The 23,250-nt window shown below is 40.5% G+C and overlaps 1 protein-coding gene across 2 annotated transcripts; it reads right to left on the bottom strand.

Annotated features, from left to right (window-relative positions):
- Positions 1-1,804: 1,804 nt before the first annotated feature.
- LOC145507868 (kynurenine/alpha-aminoadipate aminotransferase, mitochondrial) lies at positions 1,805-23,250 on the bottom strand. Of its 2 annotated transcripts, none has more exons than XM_081495363.1 (13): positions 22,959-23,250; positions 22,223-22,391; positions 20,730-20,862; positions 17,558-17,632; positions 15,528-15,737; positions 14,389-14,454; positions 13,270-13,352; positions 12,767-12,863; positions 11,473-11,534; positions 11,141-11,205; positions 7,646-7,752; positions 3,776-3,877; positions 1,805-2,846 (listed from the first exon to the last, which is right to left on the bottom strand). In XM_081495363.1, exons 1-13 carry the CDS (start codon positions 23,023-23,025, stop codon positions 2,805-2,807), a joined length of 1,278 nt encoding a protein of 425 aa, XP_081351489.1. In that variant the 5' UTR covers positions 23,026-23,250; the 3' UTR covers positions 1,805-2,804. The 2 variants fall into 2 exon arrangements, with proteins under 2 accessions (XP_081351489.1, XP_081351494.1); XM_081495368.1 differs by lacking the exon at positions 1,805-2,846 and adding an exon at positions 3,404-3,670.

The following is a 23,250-nucleotide window of genomic DNA, read 5'->3' on the forward strand; positions in this document are numbered from 1 at the left end:
TGCCACTCTAGCTTTCTTTTGGTTTCCATTTACATGGAATACCTTTTTTGAACTCCTAATTTTCAGTCTGTATGTGTCCCTAGATCCGAAGTGGTGCTTGAGTAGAGAGTGTCTTGTGTTTCTATCCATTGAGCCAGTCAGTGTCTTGCATTTAAAGCATTTAATTCATTTACATTTAAAGTAGTTATCCATAGGTATGTCCTTATTACCACTTTGTTAATTGTTTGTTTTTACGAGTCTTTTTTCCCCTTCCTCTTTTGTTCTCCTCTCTTATAATTTAATAGCTAACTTTAGTGTTGTGTATGGATCCTTTTTTCTTTTTTATATTTGTGTCTATTGTAGATTTTCAGTTTGTGGTGACCAGGAGGATTTGATATAGCATCTATATATAAACATGATTATTTTAAGTTGCTGGTCTTTTAATTTCAAATGCATTTCTAATACCCTGAATTGTGCTCTCCTCATGATTGATGCTTTTGATATCATATTTAGGTGTGGTTGATTTCCTATGTTTACCATGTGTGCCTTTACCAGTGAGCTTGTCCATTCATAATTTTTTTTTCTTTTTTTTTTTTTTTTTAAATAAATTTATTTATTTTAGTTGGGGGCTAATTACTTTACAATATTGTAATAGTTTTTGCCATACATTGACATGAATCAGCCATAGGTCTACATGTGTTCCCCTTCCTGGACCCCCCACCCACCTCCCTCCCCATCCCATCCCTCTGGGCCATCCCATTGCCCCGGCCCTGAGTCCTTGTCTCATGCATCGAACATGGAATGGTGTTCTGTTTCACATATGATAATATACATGTTTCAATGCTATTCTCCCAGAACGTCCCACCCTCACCTTCTCCCTCAGAGTCCATAAAATTGTTCTATGCATCTGTGTCTCTTATTCTGTCTCGCATATAGGGTTATCGTTACTATCTTTCAAATTCCATATGTATGCATTAGTATACTGTATTGGTGTTTTTCTTTCTGGCTTACTTTACTCTGTATAATGGGCTCCAGTTTCATTCTTTTTTCTAGTTGTGGCCTTTTCTTTTCCACCTAGAGAATTTCCTTTGGCATTTGTTGTAAAGCTGGTCTGGTGGTGCTGAGTTCTCTTAGCTTTTGCTTATCTGTAAAGCTTTTGATTTTTCTGTCAAATCTGCATGAAAGGCTTGCTGGGTATTCAGTTTCTTCTCTTTCCTCACTTTATTTTTTTAATATAAATTTATTTATTTTAATTGGAGGCTAATTACTTTATGATATTGTAGTGGTTTTGCACTTTAAAGCTATCATGTCACTCCCTCCTGGCCAGTGTTTCTGCTGAGAAATCAGCTGATAACCCTATGGAAATTACATTGTCTGTTATTTTTTGCTTTTCCTTTTTAGCTTTTAATATCCTTTGTCTTTAATTTTTGTCAATTTGATTACTGTGTGTATCTTCATGTTCCCTCTGGGTTTATTCTGCCTGTCACTGTGCTTTCTGACAGCTGCTCATTTTAAGTCAGCTTGAAATAGCTATAGTGATGACCACCAGGACCAAACACTCCAGCTCATTCACATGGTGGAAAAATAATAACTGTGATGGAGATATTTATATACACAAGGATCTTGGGAATGACAGTGACCTATACTTCCTAATTCCTTAAAGACCTGATAGCTTTACAATAACTAGATTGGAATGCTGGTAAATTGTTATATAGCAACAGAAAACAGATACAGGGTGTTTATGATACTGTCCTAATGACATCCTATTCTTTTATATATTACATGTACATGCACAGAAATATCTAAAAGGATGGATGATAAATGGTGCAGTGAGACAGGCAGTGGCTTTTACTTTATTCTTTACATTTCCTGGGTTATTTGAAAAATTACATGAGCATATTTTTAATAATCAGATGGGAAAATAAAGATCATAAAAGATGAGAAAGAAAATAATTAAAAAGTATATCCTGAGTACCTCAAAGGTATGCAGTAGCTTGAAATCAAAGAACTGGTAAGAATGTGTTTTTGAAGTTGTGTAGAATCATAAAATACAATGTAGTACATTTTTCAAAGTCCTCAATCTCTCCTCCTCAGAATTAATAGGAACATCTTTAGGTATGTTTAGTTTTGGAATTTCATGTTATAGAGATTTTTATATTATATAATGTCTGTGATACTCTTACTGAAAATTATGCATAATGGTCAAATTCTAACAACTTTTACAATCAGCTTTCATTGAGTAAGTGAGTGCTCAGTCATGTCAGACTCTTTGTGACCCCATAGACTGTAACCCGCAAGGCTCCTCTGTCCATGGGATTTCCCAGTAAGAATACTGGAGTGGGTTACCATTTCCAGGGGATCTTCTCAACCCAGGGATTGAACCTGAGTCTCCTGAATTGGTGGGCAGATTCTTTACTACTGTACTAGGTGGAAGCTTTCATAACATTTCCTTAAAAAGAGATAAAGTTCACATTATATGCCATTTTTAACTTATTGACCTATGAATAATTTACTATAAAATGTCAGTTTCAAAGAAGATTTATGGGAAATTATAAAGTGAATACAGAGTTCTTCACAATAAAATCCAGGATAAAATTAACTGTGTGGGTTGAATATTTATCAAAAGGTATGGATGAATTATAAATGTGTTTTTGAGATCTGATGGGTTCAAGGGCACTTTGAAAGTTGTGTAGTTAAATTATTACAGGCATGACATATTTAGTGAAACCCTATCTGTAAATCTAGCACCAATGATTGTTTCTTTTTGCTGAAATATAGAAATAATTTATCTAAAATCCATGAGTGCTATGAAGAGTTTGATTTCTTCATAAAGATTCTTTTATAAGTTGGGCCAATCTCTGAAAGGCCTAAAATAGAACAGAGAGAGGAATTAAGAAAATTAGGATACCATTTAGGAAAAGCCTGTCATAACTTTAAAAATTCAAACAAAGAGAGTCCATCTTTAGGTTGAGATCAGCGTAAGGTCAGGCTTAACCTCAGCTTTATCTGAGTCAGATGCCATCATGTCCACTGATATATGAAGATGGAAGCATATCAGAGTCCCAGGAATTTTTTAAAATTCTTATTCCCTCAAGATCATCTTTTTCTGTCACAACACAAATTGGTTTTTGCGTATACTCTCTCACTTGCATATGCCTTCTGTATAGTTTCAATTGTCCAACTCTATTCATATATAACTTATGAAAAGCATATTTAATGATGTGAGAAAGCAAGTAAATCAAGAACACACCCAGAGACAACCCATTTCCAAGGATATGTATACACTCTTCTTACAGTTACTGGATCTCAGTTTATGGCTCTTCTATGAGTTCCCTACATACCAGTCAGTGCCTAGGAACTTGCTTCCTGTTTTCTTGGTTGAAGATGGACTTTGTGATTAATCAATTAATTAACTCTAATCATTAATATTATTTTATTTGACCTTTGCTAAATTTTTACTTCAGAGATAGAGTGATGACTTAATGAATTTATACTTTTGGCTCATGTTAATTCCATGAAAGAGTGGAAGAGTTTCTCTTTGTAACATGCTGATAATCTGCAAACAATGTTGAGTTGGTCTGAAAACTTCATGAAGACAATAAAAATTCAACTGCAACTTGCTCTCATCGTTTTTCTAAAGAAGTTTGGCAATTTCTTTGAATGGTAACTTATGACTTTCCAATTATTCTCGCTTTTCAGAAAACAAGGAAGACAACAAATAACGTTGTAACTCACAAAATGAACACAAAAAATAAACTGATATCTAGTGTTTCTCTAAAGAGAATGTGGTACTCACCAAGTCCATCTGTTCTGGAGAAGCTGAAGAGAAGGATGCTCTGAAGTAGGGGCAAGGAGCTGAACTATCAATGTAGAAACCACATCCCGGAAGCATGAATATCTGAGAGAAGTTTATGGAAAATAGGTGATAGTCCATTAAAGGGACAATAAAAATAGAGGAAAATCTAACCTGAGTAGGGGAAGACTTTTTGTTTAAAAGCAATTAAAGAAATCACAAGAGAAAAATCAATTTATATAAAAATTCTTCATGTCTTACAATAAACAAAACTAAAAGCATAGAAACTGGAAAAGTGTATAAATATTTAATGTAACTAGAAAAGTGAAATAAATCCAAACCTCTTTTTAAGGTATCAAATTTGGAGGTGACCTTTAAGTTGGGACTTGAGAGATAAGTAGGTGTTGGTCAAGCAAAAAGTAAGGGAAGAGTCCTCCAGGGAGAAGATATAGAGTGTGGAGGCCCTGAGTGGAAAGAAAATTGATCACTCAAAGAGGTGGTAACACTTAATACATAGTGATGGAATAAAAATGTCAAGTAATTGTGTCCAAATGGTGGGACACCTGTTCTACTTGGTGACCTCTGTGGCTGAGAGCTCACTGCCCTAAAGCACATGTCTGCTGCTTCCTGGCCATGAAAACACTGTTCCCAGCCTCTTTCTAGATGCCTGTGGCTGAGTGCTTGAATCCCAGCCAGGAGAGGGGATGTGTTAGTGCTCCTTCTCAGCCTGGCCCCTGAACATCTCCCTGTGTGACCCACCATGCCCTCTGCAGTGTGCAGTCATCATGGATCTGTGTGTTCAAGAATGCAGAGCAAGAAGGTGGCATGAACCCAGGTCTCTGACTCACGGCAGGAGCAGAGGAGCCTGCAGACCATGTCTTTGAAAATTGTTCCTGAGTCAGAAATAAACCTGGGTTAGTCTTTGAGATGGTTGTCTAGTACAATCATGACATTCAAAGTTTCAAGTAACTGCTTGTTGTTACATGGTGTAAATTTGGGACCTCTCTGCTGAAGTTAGATGAGGTGGGAATGAAATGATCTGGGGCATTCTGGGGAGAAGATTTCAAGGCAGAAGATGAGTTTTGTGTCTTGATTGACGTGCTAACTTGCTTCAGTTGTGTCTGACTCTGTGTGACACTATGGACTGTAGCCCACCAAGCTCCTCTGTCCATGGATTCTCCAGGCAAGAATACTGGAGTGGATTGTCATGCCCTCCTCCAGGGGATCTTCCTGACCCAGGGATCACACCTGCGTCTCCTGCAGGTTCTTTACCACTAGTGCCACCTGGGAAGCATCTAGAATGAAAACCATCATTTCTCTCAATATTGTGGGACTCTTTTGGAATGTGCCAGAAGCAAATTTCTGTAGAGAAGGAGGAAGTGGTAGTAATTTCCTTCCAAGATGGTCAAAATCTAGACTAACAGAGTGGTGATAAAGTTGGTGATTATTTAGAAAAGTTAAAGGTACATGCAACAGGGAATATGGAATAAATGAAGGGGACTGAAAAAAACTATAATAAAATATGAAATCTGTATCCTTAGCTCCTAGCTAATAGCCATTCATCCAATGTTCCAGATGATTATGGCATTGATAAGAAAGCAAACAAAATGTTATAAAATTGACTTATTATACTAAAATGCACTTCTTTGAGTCATGTAAGTATTTATTAAGCATTTACTATGTGCTGTCATTAGCATTAAAAAATTCATAAAGCATAGTCCTGTGCTCAAGTACAACAGTTAGAGAAGGTGAATGACTTTCCCAGGGGAGTGGATTTGGTCTCAGGTCCAGTCAGCCAGTTCCCAGCTCTGACCTCTAGACTGCCTTGTCTCTTATGCTCTAGCATGGGAATTGGCTAATATCAACAGTCTGTTCTTTTGTACTCACTGCTTCAAGAAAAAAGGTATACTGGAAATAGATCTGGGTGTTTAGTAAAGAGTGACAAACATGATAAAGGAATTAATTAATAGAGAAAGGATAATTTATTTGGTAAATTGGAAAGCCAGACAAAAAAGTTTAGATTTCTCAGTGTAATCAATGCCCCTGAATGAAATCTAAGTATACTTACGATTTAAGTATAAAAGGAGAGAAAAACCCAGAAGCAACCCTTGCAGGATAATTTTAAGTAAAAAAAGCTGGATGTAAACTTTTCTGTGTAATTTTAATCATTTAAAACAATTGCATAGCCATATTAAAAAATTGATTAAAAAATGTGGATCACCCACAAATGCATGAGAAGATGCTCAACATCACTAATCATCAGAGAAATGCAAAGTAAAACCACAATGAGATATCACCTCACACCTGTCAGAATGGCTATAAACTAAAGGAACACAAATAACAAGTGTTGGCAAGGGTGTGGAGAGAAGGGAGCCCTCATGTGCTGTTGGTGGAAAAGTAAATTGGTGCAGCCACTATGGAGAACAATATGGAGGCTCCTCAAAAAATTAAAAATAGAGCTGCCATATGATCCAGCAATTCCACTCCAATCATATATCTGGAAAAATAGAAAACACTAATTTGAAAAGATACATGCACCCCAATACTATTTACAATACACAAGATAAAGGAACAACTTAAGTGTGCATCAAACATGAATGAATAAAGAAGATGTGGTACACATATACGTTGGAACTCAGCCAGAGGAAAATGAAGTCCTGCCATTTGTGACAACATGAATGGACTTGGAGGGTATTATGCCTAGTGAAATAATTCAGAAGAAGAGAAATACCATGTTATCACTTATATGCAGAATCTAAAAAATAAATACAACAGAAAGAAACAGACCCATACCTATAGAGAACAAAGTCGTGGTTACCAGTGGGGAGAGAGAAGCAGGGAGGGGCAATATAGAAGTAGAGGAATAAGATGTACAAACTACTATGTATAAAATAAATAAGATACAGGGATATATTATACAGCATAGGGAATGTAGCCAATATTTTATAATAACTTTAAATGAAGTCTAACCTTCAAAAATTTTGAATCAGTATGGTATACACCTGAAACTAACGTAATATTGTAAATCAACTATACTTTAAAAAATAATTTCATAGCCAAAATACTACGTATATACAAACTCTTCAAGAAAATACATCACAAATGGTAATAAAATCTGGGTGGTAAAACTATGGGCTATTTAAAAGTTTTTCATTATGCTTTCATGAAGTATGATGCTACAGTGAGTATGCTTTACTTTCATAGTCAGGAAAAAAATCTTTCTACTTTAAATATTATAATGCCCAATACTTAGCATTTACGATGTTCCAAGCATTAGTCTAAGTGTTTTCTCCATGTTGACGCTTGTCATCATCATAGCAACTCTAACAGGGAGATTCCTGTTATCTGCATTTTCCAGATGAGACTTGGCAAGAACACCTCACCCAGCACCACATATCAGGGCAGGGCTGGAGCTGGGGTTCACTCCCAAGGACTGTGGCTCCAGAGCCTGTGCTCTTAGCCACTAAGCTAACCAGTAGCTGAGCTGAATGACTCTATTTCCCCTAGTTTAGACCAGGAGACTAATTCTGTAACCCCAAATTTATCATCATCTCAGGAATTCCCTGGTGGTCCCATGGCTCAGACTTTGCACTCCCAGTGCAGAGGCTCTGGGTTCGATCTCTGGTTGGGGAACTAGATTGCACATGCCACAATGAAGTTTTTATGCTGAAACTAAGACTGGTGCAGCCAAGTAAATAAGTACATATTAAAAAAACAGCCCCCCCCATCTATTATGATCTTAATAAGATATCGTAACTGATAGGCAAAATCATCCTTGAGTTTGTGGGAAGTAATAAACATCTATCTCTCGCTGTTTTTGTTAAGATATTACCTTAAAGAAAAAGTATAGCTTCCCCCCACCCCCCGTTTTACCTCTTTCTTAAAGGCTTTTTCTTCAATCAATTTTCTTACATCATGAATGCCCTTAATTTTAACCCATAGAAACATTCCTGCAGTAGGAACATGCCATTCTGCCAAACCTACAAAGAGAAGAAGAGAAGAAATATTTCCTAAGGCCATTGTTGATGATGTCAACTGTATTGCTTAAATGACGTACTGCAGTAACTGTCGCAGAAGGTGATGGCAACCCATTCTAGTGTTCTTGCCTGGAGAATCCCAGGGACAGGGGAGCCTGGTGGGCTGCCGTCTATGGGGTCGCACAGAGTCGGATACGACTTAAGCGACTTAGCAGCAGTGGCAGTAACTGTAAACCAGTATTTCCAAAAAAGTTCCCTCAGGGATAGCATTTTTTTTAAATACATAGTTTTATGAGTCCTGAAAATGAGTGTTACAGTTTTATTTCAAAAAGCAAGGGGAACGTTTGAAAGGGAGAGAGGGGACTCATGTATATTTAGGATTTTAGTGTGTCTCAGGGCCATTCAGGAACTCCAGTGTCATGCCCACCTCCCTTCCTTAGAGCTGCCCCTAAGACACTCTTTCAATTTTAGGAGAGGATTCCTCAACTCTTTCTAGAGTCTTCTAGTGTTTCAATAAATCCTATCATTTATATAGTTGTTCAGAAGTCTAATGAAGTTTTTTTTTAAAATCAGAATATACTAATAATTAAGAAGTATGGGCTTCCCAGGTAGCTCAGTGATAAAGAATGCACCTGCCAATGCAGGAGATGCAGATTTGATTTCTTGGGTTGGGAAGATCCCCTGGAGAAAGAAATAGCAATCTATGCCAGTATTCTTGCCTGGGAAATCCCATGGACATAGTCCATGGGGTATGAAAGAGTTGAACATGACTTAGCAATTCAGCATGAATGCACAATTAAGAAGTACTTAAAATCCAGGTATTTCAGGTATATTTGTAGGCTTTGTTTCATTGAATATAAGCACAGAGAAACCAAGAAGGAACAAGAGTTACTTTGATTTTAGTCATTACTCTTTAGGAAAAAAAAAAAACATGGATGAGGATTAAAACCTTTTTTTCAACACCATAGAAGTGATACAATAGTACTCTTATCAAAAAGATAAGACTTCATAGGGAAGCAGATATGATGGAAATAAGGAATTGATACTTTGTATTTACTATTATTCTTGCCAAAGGCATTTTCAGTGGTATAATTAAAGTCATGCAATTCATTTTACTTTCTTCGTTAACAGACAATTAAATCTAAACCATTTTGAAATCAGATTAGTGATAGAAAATATTAGATAAATGAAGTTAATAATTACAAGGCAAATCATCTGTAATAGGAAATCCACCTTAGATTGCATTTAGTTTGTACTATAGTACTGTTTTGTTTTTACAGAGTCAGGTTAGAAAAGGAATATACTACTTATGTAACAGTTCCTCTTCAATGGAGCAAAATTTTGAAAACCTTTCAAAACAGATGTTATCTAGCTTTAAGTAGGTTATTGCTGGTTGATTGTTAGCCTAATTGATCTTTCTTAAAACCACAGATCCTTTGATGAAGTCAGGTATGGACTTCATACAAAGATGCCGAGTTGTGTCAGGGTTTGTGCTGCTGTTCAGTCATCAGTCGTGTCTGACTCTTTGTGACCCCATGGACTGCAGCATGCCAGGCTTTTCTGTCCTTCACTATCTTTCGGAATTTGCTCAGACTCGTGTCCATTGAGTAGATGATGCCATCCAACCATCTCATCCTCTGTCGCCCCCTTCTCCTCCTGCCTTCAATCTTTCCCAGCATCAGGGTCTTTTCTAATGAGTCAGCTCTTCGCATCAGGTGGCCAAAGTATTAGAGCTTCAGCTTCAGCATCAGTCCATCCAATGAATATTCAGGACTGATTTTCTTTAGGATGGACTGGTTGGATCTCCTTGCAGTCCGAGGGACTCTCAACAGTCTTCTACAACACCACACTTCAAAAGCGTGAATTCCTCAGCGCTCAGAGTTCTTTATGGTCCAACACTCACATCCATACATGACTACTGGAAAAACCATAGCTTTGATTAAACGGACCTTTCTCAGCAAAGTGAAGTCTGTTTTTTAATATGCTGTCTAGGTTTTTCATAACTTTTCTTCCAAGGAGCAAACATCTTTTAATTTTATGGCCGCAGTCACCATCCACAGTGATTTTGCAACCCAAGAACCCCATCACTGTTTTCATTCTTTTCCCTTCTATTTGCTATGAAGTGATGGGACCAGATGCCATGATCTTAGTTTTCTGAATGTTGACTTTTAAGCCAGCTTTTCCACTCTCCTCTTTCACCTTCATGAAGAGGCTTTTTAGTTCTTCACTTTCTTCCATTAAGGTGGCATCATCTGCATATCTGAGGTTATTGATATTACTCCCGACAATCTTGATTCCAGCCTGTGCTTCATCCAGCCTGGCATTTCATGTGATGTACTCTGCATATAAGTTAAATAAGCAGGGTGACAATATACAGTCTTGACATACTCCTTTTCCAGTTTTGAAACAGTCCATTATTCCACATCTGGTTCTAACTGTTGCTTTTTGACATGCCTACAGGTTTCTCAGGAGGCAGGTAAGGTGGTCTAGTATTCCCATCTCTTTAAGAATTTTCCACAGTTTGTTGTGATCCACACAGTCAAAGACTTTAGCATAGTCAGTGAAGCAGAAGTAGATGTTTTTCTGCAATTCCCTTGCTTTTTCTATGATCCAGTGGATGTTGGCAATTTGATCTCTGGTTCCTCTGCTTTTTCTAAATTCAGCTTGAACATCTGGAAGTTCTTGGTTCACATACTGTTGAAGCCTAGCTTGAAAGATTTTGAGCATTACCTTGCTATCATGTGAAATGAGCAAAATTGTGTGATAGTTTGAACATCCTGTGGCATTGCCTTTCTCTGGAATTAGAATGAAAACTGACCTTTTCCAGTCCTGTGGCCACTGCTGAGTTTTCCCAATTTGCTGGCGTATTGAGTACAGCACTTTAACAGCATTATCTTTTAGGATTTGAAATAGCTTGGCTGGAATTCCATCACCACCACTAGCTTTGTTCGTAGTGATTCTTCCCAAGGTCCACTAGACTTCACACTCCAGGATGTGTGGCTCTAGGCTAGTGACCACACCATAGTGGTTATTTAGGTCATTAAGACCTTTTTTGTAAAGTTCTTCTGTGTATTCATACCACCTCTTCTCAATTTCTTCTGCTTCTGTTAGGTTCTTACCATTTCTGTCCTTTATTGTGCCCATCTTTGCATGAAACGTTTCTTTGGTATCTCTAATTTTCTTGAAGAGATCTCTAGTCTTTGCCATTCTATTGTTTTCCTTTATTTCTCTGTGCTATGACTACTAAGATTATTCATAGGGTAACATTTTCTTGTCAAGAATACTCCTGAACCCTGTTTCCTTCCCCAGGATTATTAACAATACTCTGTGGTATCACTCACTCATATAAGGACTGCCGCTCATTCGAGGATAGGATGTGCGTTCCACTTACCACTTAACCACTTGTCTGCTGCTGCCATTAATGCATCCCTCTGCTTCTTGTAGAAATCAATAACCCTAGAGGAAGAAAACAATGAAAAATATATGTTTGCTATGCTGATTGCAGAAACCAAAAGGCTCTGAGGGTCCTATCTATAAGAATCTATTTTATATCTTGATGAAGATGCTGAATTCTTGATGAGGGAATAGACCATATTTCTTTGACCTGTCCAGTGGTAAACTTTCTACTTTGTGGTTTTTCCATTATTTTGGAATAATTAAAAAATGAAAATTAATAAAGTGAAGTCCATTTCTATGTAAAATATGAAACCTCAAGTACAGTACCTGTCTACGTGAGCCAGGAAGCCCTCTTCTCCCCATTGGTATAGAAGCTGTGATACCAGGAGCTAAAAAGCATGAGACAGTAACAAGATTCATACTCTAAATGTGTTTTTGCCAAAAATGAAAGCAAATCACTCTTGATTATGTGCAAGCCACACCAAGGAGATGCACCAAGTTTTTAGAGTCAGTAACTTATGAGAGTGTTGATTAACAACAGTGACAACAATAATATTATTGTACAATAATATTAAAAATAACAAATATTTATAAGGTTCTCACTATGTGTCAGAAACTGCTGTACCATGTGAATATATTAATATTTCAGATTAGTTGGTCTTTGTAATACCCTTATTAGGCAGGTCATTGTCTCCACTCTACTGAGGGAGAGACTGAGGCACGAGGTGAGCTTTCCTGAGGTCACAGCTCCTCACAGAGCCTGGACTCAAGTCAGACTGTCCAGTCCCAGACCTACCCAATAAATGCTGCCCTTGGATGGCTTCTTTAAGTGTAAAACACATACAGTTAATGCATGAAGTTATATAATATTTCCAGAGATTTTTTTATCCAGAATAGATGTTCTAAATGTTGTAAATGGATAGTGAAATTTGATTCATAACAGATACAGAAAATATGGGAAAAGTCCCCAAGGTGATAAAACATGCGGGCATCTGCACTTTGTGGAATATATAATATCAAACAAATGTCCATTCTACATAAACTACCCTTTTGTCTTTCATAGGTAGCAGTTCTGTCCTTAAGGTTTGATTTTCAAGGTTGTCTTAGGGATGGGTCCAATCATTTCTCAATGCTTGTGAAGAAATTTATACAATCTCCAAAAATAATTTTACTGTTTTTTAATTAAAATACTTTTCAGCTGGTGTCTATAGGGAGGTTAGCACATGGGCAATGAAGGCAGACACCTGGCCACTAGCAGGTTTGGAACCCTTGCTCTTAGACTCCAGGACCATGGAGCTAACTGTGTGTTACTTCACCAAACTCCTTCCATCCTGTTGAGTCTAACACTGTTTTTATGGGGTTCCTGGGCTAGATGCCAGGACACAAGATGAGTAAGATCTCTGACTCTCAAGGGGCTTGGTCTACACTTGAAACACCAACAGGTCCATTCAAATCTCTTTTGCCTTTTAGAGCAAATATGTGCTGTCTAGCTAGTCCATGTGGAGCTAGAGATGCAGTCAGTAATCTCTCTTTTGGTGACACCTTACTCTGTCTTATTTGCCAACATCTATTTCTTTTATGATGTGATTCAAAAAATTTGTATTTCATAAACTGTCATTACCTGAGCAAAAGTGCTGGGGTGCATTGTTGAAACTTGTATGTGTAAAACAGTTCTCTCAATCAAGGGCTTTGGACCAGTTATAAACCCTATTCTCAACCTGCTCAAAATGAAAAGGCACATTACCAATAGTGCATTATCAATTAATACCATGTTACTGATTTCATGACAGTTAACACCTTCTAGTAAAACTACTTCTTATTTAAAGTACACATTTAAACTTAATTATACACTTAAAATAGAATGAATATCTGATGAGGTATTTTTAAATTCTCCTGTACATGCACCCAAACCTGATCAGTCCCCTTATAGGTACAGCTTAATGGTCAAGGATCTTTGTCCAGTGGGGATGCATTAGGAGAAAATCTGTTAGTAATAATCAAATAGATGTGTTAAGGTGAGTGTATACAAGCATGTTAAGTGAGAAGAACTGTCTGCACTAAAGATGCTGAGGGGCAGCCCCTGTCACCTTTATCTGCAGCCTGAAGGCAAAACCAGGGCCTTACCCTGAAGACAAGACTTTGGAAAAAGAGTCAGCTCGGATGACACGCCCATCCACGTCCATGGAGAGAAATGTCGGTGCCCAGGGCTTGAAATGGAAGATAAATACAGTATTTATATCTGTTAGAGTCTGTATCCCTACTTTGTGCAGAGAGTGGGGAAACTTCACATAGGACCTCCTTGTCCCAAGGCTTGAGATCCAGGATGAACAGTTTTCCAGGCAGGATTCCAGGAAAACTAGTTTGGAAAAGACCACAACCAAGAGGGTCATTAGCATGCAGGGCTGTTTAGAAAGGGAATACTGACCATTAGAAGAACTAGAAACCCTGAAAAAGTATAAATGAAGATGAGCCATGTAGTCAGCGTGCAATGCTGAACCTGCCACATTTATTTCAAAGTAAATGCCCACAGGGAAGGGGGCCATGGTCGTGTTTAGGGTGGGTGGCAGGCAGACATGATAGTCAGGCAAATAAACAAAAAGCCAAGAGTTGTGTTTCTTTTCAGTAGATTTGTAGTGGGGACTGAATCCATGTGTCTGTTCTCTGCAGCCCTGAGAGCAATTCTAATGTTGGATTTTGAGGAACCGGGCATTGGAGTCTATACCATTACTGTTATTTCCTAGGGAACAATGCTCAGGGACAGTGGTACACGTGGACAGTGGGGAAGGATCTAGAAGTCCTTTATTGTGCAGGTGAGTTCCCGTGCCTACGTGACAGGGATGGCAGGGAGCATGATGCTAGGAACGCCCTCCTCTGCTCAGTTACATCACTGACTGAGCACAGCCCTCCGCCTTCTCTCTGAACACAGCTCCCAAGTCCTCCAGCCCATCAGCCACTCCTGAGAGACTGAGGCTGACACCCCAGGAGACACCCACTCCACATCCCTGGTACCATGTCTATGGAACTACGATCAGGATGTGGAGTCAAGATGACCCTCACCTTGACTCACATGTTCCTCCACGTGCCTGGCACAGAGAGCCAGCCACTATTCTAAAAGTAGGGAATTTCTGGAATAAGCAGTCAACACCATAGATGAAAATATTCAGCAGCCAGGCTAATATCCAATCAGGTGCATTAACAACCCCTCATCTTCTAATTGTGGGCTGAGTTGACACTGTCACTTACCTTGTTGAACTGCATAAAATAGTAAGGATCATCTTCTATGATGAGGAAATCATATTTTCTTGCAAGCTAAAACACGTTAAATAAAGTAAGAGTAAGGTTAAAGTTAAGAGCTGTCTAAGATGAAAATCACTTGAAATCAATCATAGTTCTTTGTACTCATTCAATCATTCATTCATTCATCCCAGCAGCTGCTCAGTCCCCGCTGTCCTAGGAGGAGGACAGGAACAGCCCTAAAGGTTCTGTCCTCACAGAACTTACATTCTGGTGGTAAAGACAGAACCTAAGCTCCTAGATAGTGACCAGAGGAGGATTAGGTGGGAGGTTCTGAGGGCCCGGCAGATGGTTAAAGAGGCTGATGTTTGAGAGAGAGAGACAGGGAAGCTCCACGAGAGCTCAGGCTGACCAGAAGGATCAGTTGTGCAGATGCCGGGAGAGAAGATGTTTAGACTGAGAGCAGGGAGCAATGGCCCTGGAGTCAGAAAATACTTGGTGTGTTTTAGGGACAGAGGTTTTTAGAAGGCATGGCTATTTAAGGGACAGAGGGAAGGATGTGAGAGCCGCCAGTTTGGGAGCAGAGGCCCAGGTCCCATCAGTGTGGCAGGTGAAGGACCTTTATCTTTATTTTCAGTGTGTGGTGGGGAAGCGGCTGGAGGAGGGGCTGTCGGTCCACACTTGAGTAGGAAGGATTTCAGTGACTGGTGGTGGGCCGGCGCTGGGGGACGGGTTGTGTGAGCGGGGAGGAGCTCTGTGAAGGAGTCCCAGGGTCAGGAAGGGAGGGTGGCTGAGGAGATAGTGGGTTTGGGTAATGTGGGTGGTGGGGGCCACGGGATGGATTGGCGGTGGGAGAGGAGGGGCAGACAGAAAAAAGGGAGTAAGAGGTGAGTGTAACCTCACACCAAGAAAAGCATCTCTTTCAATGAAAATATCAATTAAAGGGAAAGGAATATATCATAGTCAACCAGACTGTAGTAATTTCTTGGGTTTAAATTTGTGGCGACCCTGGCATAGATGGCTTCTTTTTATTAAAAACCATCTTCACTGAGAGCAAGGGGCTAATAAGAGAAGGAACTTGAGAGCACTCTTCTAAAGAGTCAGAAGGAAACAAGAACGCAAGTACGTAACACCTTCTTTGAAAATACCTCATAGATTTCCCTTTTGCGCTCAGCTGTTAATGAGGTTCCAGCAGGGTTGTTGCCATTTGGGACAGTGTAAAGAAATTTGGGGGTGTTTTTCTTGGGGTCCTTTGAATCTTCTGGTTTCCATTTGGAAAGTATTTCTCTGAGGGAGTCTGGAATAATTCCATGCTCATCACTGGAAACATTAATCATATTGCAGCCCAGGGGTTGCAGCTGTCAAGTACACAGAGAAAACCAAGTCTGAGATTGAGTATAAAATATCAGTGCCAAGGGTTCTTACACTAAGGAGAATGTTACCATTTACACCCTTAAACACAAACCTGCCCTCAGCTTTACACCCACGCTGCTTTATCTTCACAACTATGATTAGAACTGGTTCATAAAATAGGTGTTTATTAAGGAATGATTTTGAGAAAGGAAATCAATCTTAGAAAGCATCTGTGATGCTAATACATGAATAGCTATAAGCAGAGGTGATACTGAAAATATTGGACAAGTGGTGTAGCATGGGAGCAACAGACACAGAGCAGGGTGGAATGGGGTCCTGGAGACCCCCTGCCATGCCAGCATTAGCTCTGCACTGTGGGGGTTCAGGGTGGTCTCAGGAGAGGGGTCAGGGGAGCCAGGGTGGTGCTGGGGCACCAAGGAGCAGCAGGGCCGTGGCTCCCCAAGGGGTGTGCAAGTATTTCAATACTGTACCGACTACAGAGGCTGAAGTTGATAGTAGCGGCCTTGTTCACAAACACAGTTTTATAGAAGTCTTGCACACGGAACTTCAGCCTGTTCCCTCAGAGCCTGGCATAGATCTCTGTTTCGGCATGTGACAGTGTGTGTGCATCCAGCTATTTACATAGATGCAAGTTTTATATGTATGGTTTACAAACGTAATTAATATTAGTCTCCAATCATGAAGAAAAGTGAATTATTTTATTTAGTTTTTAAAGTTGTGGTAAACTATGTATTACTAAAGAATGTGCCATTCTAAAGTGTGTGATTCAGTGGCAATAACTGTGTTTGCAATGTGTGCATCTTATGACACTATCAATTCCAGAATCATTTCATCACTCTAAACAGAAACCTTGTACCCACTAAGCAACAACTCCCTATTTCTCCCTCCCCAGTCCTTGGTCACCTCTAATCAACTTCTGGTGTAAATGAATTTGCTTGTTTTATATATTTTGTATAAGGGGAATCATACAGTATTTGTTTGTGTCTGGCTGCTTTCTTTGAGCGCCTGCAGTGATGGGTTTGCTCTTTTCCTCAGAGAGAGGGTAAAGCTGATGGTTAATAAATTGTTATATTGAGTTCAAATTTCTTCCCTGTAGTTTCCACACTTTGGTTCCAGTTCTGTCAACCTAAGGACATACACAGACAAATCTAACTCCTCTGTGACACGGCTAACTTTAATGTAGTTGAGGACAATCCTCATGTTCCCATGGATCTTCTCTTTCTGCGGAAAAGAGCATAGTTCCTAAAAGCATTTAATGTACGGTCTCATTTCTAATTCTTTGTTACTCTGGTTGCTTCTCTCTGACTGTGCTCCAGGCTGTGTTCACATCAATCCAGAAGTATTGTGCCCCAGACAGTGCTGCGTTCTGACCAGGGCCCAGCAGAGCAGGTGATCCGCTTCCTTATTCTGGGTGTAGAGTCCCATAATTAACACTAGATATGAAAGTCCTGGTCATAGCATGATAGGTTTAGTTATATTACATTGACATATGGTTTGTCTTAGACATGTGGTAATATAGACGGTAATGAAAAATGTCTTTGTAAATTAAGAGGCATTTCAAGTGAAATATTAAGACCACTGGAGAGTATTTTACACAACTGAATTTTAGCACCACTACACTTAAACTTTGTAAAAAGAAATATATATATCAGAAGTTATGGTTAGCATATTTTGCTTCTATTAAAACTTCTTCACAAAGAAAGATGCTATTGTATTTTTCCGTGGGCAGATAATTGTAAAGGTGCAGTGCTTTCTCCTTATTTACTATAAAAAAGAGTGGCCTTTTGTAAGAATGTGTACTCACAGCATGAATTGTTCCTGAATAAACAGGTTCATTTATGAGGATATTATCTCCAGGATTAATGATCATTTCAAACACCTAAGAAAAGAAGCACAAGTTAGCTTGGAGAGTATGATTTCCAGTCATAGAAACCCCCATGAGGTTTGTTTTTTTTTTAATTTTGAGCTCACTAGTATTCTAGAGCAGGCATTGGCAGGTTTTCTGTAAATACTACATGAGACGTGTTCTGTGGCCCCGGTGTCTGTGTTGCCCCTACTCATCTCTGCCTCCATGATGAGAGCGCAGTCATAGACAGTGTGTAAGCTGAGTTCCAGTAAAGCTCTACTTACAGGATCAGACAAGGGATGATTCTCATTGGCTCTCAAGCCATAGTTTGCCAACCTCTCTTCTACACTGAAAAATAACACAACTGATTTGGATCCTAAACACATTTATGCTTTCTTTGAAAAAAGTTTGTCTCTGTTATAAGCCAGGCCTGTGTAATGTATGGAGAGAAAGTGAAGATTATATGGGATGGTTTTACCCTCATGAAAGTGCTGGTGCACTGAGGTAGACACTACTCAGATAAATATACATGTAGAATCAGTGACAAGCACTACTGTGAAGATGCCAGTGTTCTAAGTGCTCACTGTAGGAGGACTTGGGCACTCTGGAGAGTTGGGGTATTCAGGGATGGCTTCCTTGAAGAAGTAATGAGGTAGGGAAGAGGTGACGATACGTACACATTTGAGAAAATGAAAGAATCCTGTGACTTGAGGTGGAGTGTGAAGAGGAGAGTGGAGGGAGGTCAGAAGTAAGTGGACAGAGCATCCCATAGCCTTTGGACAAGTGAGCCAGGGAGAGTTTTAAGTAGAGGGCGGGACCCAGGAGTCATGAGATCAGAAAAGTGTAATAGAAGGTCATTCTGGCTGCAAAATCCAAATATCAAGGAGGAATGAGAATACAGGTGGAGTCTGGGAAGATTTTAGGCTCATTTGGGAGGTTTTTGCTGCAGTCCCAGTGAGAGGCAAGGCTTGTCTGGATGGGGTGGTGGAGCTGAAGAGAACTGAGGGGCATTCAGGAAACCAGAAGCAGGGACATGACTGTGGGCTGAGGGGAAGTGGAGAAGGAGGGGTAAGGAGGGACCTCTGGATTTCTGGCTGTACAGTAAGGAGGTGATGGGAGGGGTGTCATTCACTGGAAAACACCCCCTATGCTGTCTGTTTCTGAGGGAGAAGCAGCTGAGTGTGTTTTGGTGTGAGGTGCCACTGAAACAGCCTGGGATGAGGCCAGTGGGTGCAGTGGACACGTGGATGTGGAGGGCGCCTGGCGATGGAGGCATGGGCAGGATCACCTGGTGTGTTGCCCAGGGGAGGTGTGTGTGGAAGGGGAAGAGGTCTGAGGCCCAGTGTTGCAGGGCTCCTGTGAAGCATGGACACTGCAGGGTGTGCAGGGCAAGGACGGTTTCAGCAAGGGCTCAGGAGACTTGGAGGTCAAGGGAGACCAGGCCTGCAAATCAGAGCGGATCTTGAGGACAGTGTGATGCCTCAGGACATCAGTAGAGCCAGACAGAGATTTTCCCTGCCTGAATCAGAGGGGTCCATTCCAACTAATCTTACACAAGGCACAGAACCATCCTTTCCTCTCCTGGAATGTTTCATCATCCCAGGTCAGGCCTCTCCTCTGTGTCATTTTAGCAACCCAGAGCTCTTGACAAACAGCACGGCCAGTATCCATTGAGACAGAAGATCTGACTTTGCTTTCCTGATCTGGCCTAGGATATTCCATTTACTATTTCTTATGAGCTTTAGGCATTTTATGACAAACACAGTCCTCCTCTGACAAGTTAGTTAATTTACATTTTACAGGCCCTCCTAGGACCAAGCAAATCCATGTATTGTCCTTGGATCAGATAAAAACCTCATGACCAACATTTCCTGTATAGGTAAGGGGACATGACAAAGTCCCATATCCTAAATGAGGAGTGAGTGCTGTTTATTATTTGAGATTTGTGCACCTAAAATTATATTTATCCTGGAGAGCAAAGTGGAAGAAATATTGAGCCATATTCCCAGGAGGTGTCTGTAACTGCAAGGCTGTAAGCCAGTGAATAACTAATGTTTTTGTCACTGTGCTGTCTTCCTCTTTGAGAGGACTATTGTTGAGACAGACAAAGAAGAAACTTTCCAGAGCATCTTTTGTGGGGGAAAAAAAAAGGCTCATGGTGTACCTTTGTAGGAAAGGTATTTTACTGAAAAGAACTCTTTTCCTACTGGTCTGGGGCATCACATATATTTCTCTTCAAAAAAAAGCAAGAAACAAACCTCAAACAGCAGCTTATCCTTGTCTTTGTCTTAATTAAGTCATAAAAAAGGGAGGAAGTTATAAAGTGTTATTACTTCAATATATTTTTCTGTAATAATAATTTAATTAAAATTCATTAAAAGTAACCAGATTATAGGTTTCACATTTACATAAGAGGAACAAGAAAAACTACTCTGGTTTGATACAAATAAGAGTCATAATTTAAGCTAGATATGCAGACTAATACAGAACCTCCTTATCCAGGACTAATTATTCAAGAAAAAGAAGAGAAAAAGATATATGAAACTGAGAACTGTCTCTTTAATGGGGGCATACCCAGTGGTGGTTATCTCTGTGGACTTCCTGGAATCCAGGAGAGAGGCAGAGAGAGAGACAGACAGAGAGAGAGAGACAGAGAGAGAAGACGTTAACCCAGAGGAGAAGTCAGCCGCAGACACAGACGTACCCTTAGATCTGGAGAAGTGCAGCAAAGAGGGAGACAGAGTACAAGAGGCAGCTGGCACAGATGACGACAGCAGCAGACACGCAAAGGGACGAGGCCTCATCTCAGGAGGGGCAGGACACACCCTCGAAGAATTAAAAAGTCATACGGACATAAGCACAGCCTAACTCAAATGTGGCCTGAATCTCTGAGCCTCATGAAACTGAGCTGGGCTCACTAAGCTGCAGGGAATCTTGTTCTAATGACTCAGAGCTCTGGGCTTTCTGTTTAAGAGGAATTATGTTGGTGAATGTCTTCAAGTTCCACTTTATGATTCTGTCGAAGACTTCCTAAACCACAAAACATGCTGCTCTGTGGTTAAGGGAGAGATGGCTGTATGGGTGCATATGTTAGATTCTTGCCATGGGTGCCCTTCCCCTCCAGTCTTACCTTACAGAGACCTTGTTGGCTGCCACTCGTGACACATATGTCCATCTGTCCTTGGCTGGGTGCATAATGGATGGTGGGTGGATTATGCAGTTTTACTTGTAACTGTTTTAGCCAGGATAACAGCTCTGGGATTCTAAAGCATAAAAGCATTTAAAAATTGACAATAGTGAAAAGCAAATAATAGTAGACAGCAACTAAATGGTGACTTCATACCAGGCACTTTATATATTCAATTTAAAAATCTTTGAATGCCTTTCACTGATACTACTATCTTTACTTAAAATACAAGGCAACAAGCTTACAGAGTAAGAAATTTGCATAAATTAATCAGCTAGTGGTTAAATGAGTTGAGACTTGAATCTAAAGCTTTCTTATTCCAAAACCTATAGTTTTTCTTTTCCGTTAGAGCATTCACTATGTTATTGACTTTTGTTTTCCTTAGGGAGATTTTGTAGGATACCTCAAGTTCCGGGTTCACTAAGTTCTTTGCATCATGGAAAGAAAAGCCTGTATGTGTTAGTTGCTCAGTTGTGTCCTACTCTTTCCAGCACCATGAACTGTAGGTTGCCAGGCTTCTCTGTCCATGGGATTATGCTTGCAAGAATACTGGGGTGGGTTGTCATTTTTTTCTCTGGGGGATCTTCCCAACCCCAGGATCGAACTCGCATCTCTTATGTCTCCTGCATTGGCAGGCATGTTCTAGGCATACATTATATATGATTGTTATGTTCCTAACATGCATTATTCTTCCATCACAAAGCAATGGACTAATAAAATATAATTAATAGACACTCTGTAAGTTACCCTTCATCAGTGGAAGAAGACCAGCTAAGGAAAGCCTTAGAATATTTGTTCCATTTGCCTTTATGAAATTAAATACATCTGAACTGCAGGCAATAGATTTCCGTAGCTGCCTGGTTAGCATAGAAACATAATCATTAAAACTTTTTCTCAGGACCTAAAATGTCTGCTTCCTGCATCATCCTCTCCTCCTTTCTCCTATCCTGGTTTCCTTACCTATCTATTTTCTCCAGTTTTCTCTATTTTCTCTCTGTTTTTTTCCAGTCTGAGCACAAATGGTACCTACTTCCAAAAACTTCTCCCTCTCCTATTCATATAAGGATGAGAATTAGTCACTAGGGATCTTAAGCAGTCAGAAACATTGCTGCTCTTAATTAGTCTTTGAAAACTCTTCCCCAAACCTTCATAAATGCTGAATGTCCAGTTTAAAAAGACACAGGATGCTTTATCAGCTGGCTGTAGAATATTGCTCATGAAAAGGAACCAACTAAGTTAAATTATCTACTGATCAGATTGAGGGCAGGAGGAGAAGGGGGCGGCAGAACATAAGATGGTTGGATAGCATCACCGACTCAGTGGACATGAGTTTGAGCAAACTCTGGGTAATAGTGAAGGACAGGGAAGCCAGGTGTGCTACGGTCCACGGGGTCATAGAGGCGACACAAGTTAGCAGCTGAACTACTGATCAGTACCCAGCACTCTGAGAATACTGCAGTGCTCTCTTCATCATCTGTTCATTAAATTGGATGGGGTTTCCATTTTCTATGGTGATAACAGCAGTCTTGAAAGGGAATGTGTTGGGGTTTGGCGCCCCAGTTGCCAAGGAGATGACAGATTTCGGTGCCTTGCTCAATATTTCAGCTACAACAAATATGGAAGAGAAGAAGAAACACTTTCAGTGAAGATTTTCATGAACAGAGATGGTCAGTATTTTTCATTAAAGGCAATAAAACTTTACAGTGTAACGATGTCTAGTGAAAGAATGCTAGTCTGAAAGAAACATAGACGATGACTTTGTCTGGACCGACCTCACTAGTGGAGGAACTAAGGAATCAACAGGTGCCACTGAGAAGGCCGATTTATCACCCAGACAAACCAGAGGCCACAGTAACAGAAAACCCTCCCCCACTGGGCCCCTCCCTGCCTGCCAGGCTCCCTGCACCCCTTCTGTCCTGTGGACCTGCCCTCCCCACTCTGCAGGCGTCTGCAGGCTGTGCTGAACCCTGACTCCTGTGCCCAGAAGAGCCCCTGGACTCTAACCACGACAGCGGCCTGGCCTCTGTTGCTGATTTACTGCCCTCATGCCTATTCCAGCCCGATTTCTGTGCCAAGTCTGCGCAGAGCCAGGTTCACCCAGGCTGAAGTCGCTTTGCGGGGACCCCCAACCCCACTTTCAGCCCATGGGAGAGGGGCGCAGCTCGGACTCACTCATGACTCGGATGGTAGAAGGCTTCCTGGCCGCGCTCGTGGCGGTGATGAACCGAGCGTAATTCATTCTCCGATTGGAGCACCAAGACCCTCCTCCAGTGGTTGAAGACTAGGAAAACCAAGGATCTCCCTCAGTCTGGCCGCCTAACCCTTGCCTGAGAAAGGCACCTCCTCTGTGTATTGGTTTCTGGAATGCAAGACCAGGAGAGGCCGCCAGAGTCCGGGCTGCAGGCTGCGCTCGGGCCTGGTTGGGATCCGCCTGGGCGGGTGGCAGGCCTGGCGAAGTGCACTC

The sequence above is a fragment of the Giraffa tippelskirchi genome, chromosome 1, assembly GCF_054371585.1.
Source record: "Giraffa tippelskirchi isolate mGirTip1 chromosome 1, T2T-mGirTip1v1.2.pri, whole genome shotgun sequence".
NCBI classification, from domain to species: Eukaryota; Metazoa; Chordata; class Mammalia; order Artiodactyla; family Giraffidae; genus Giraffa; species Giraffa tippelskirchi.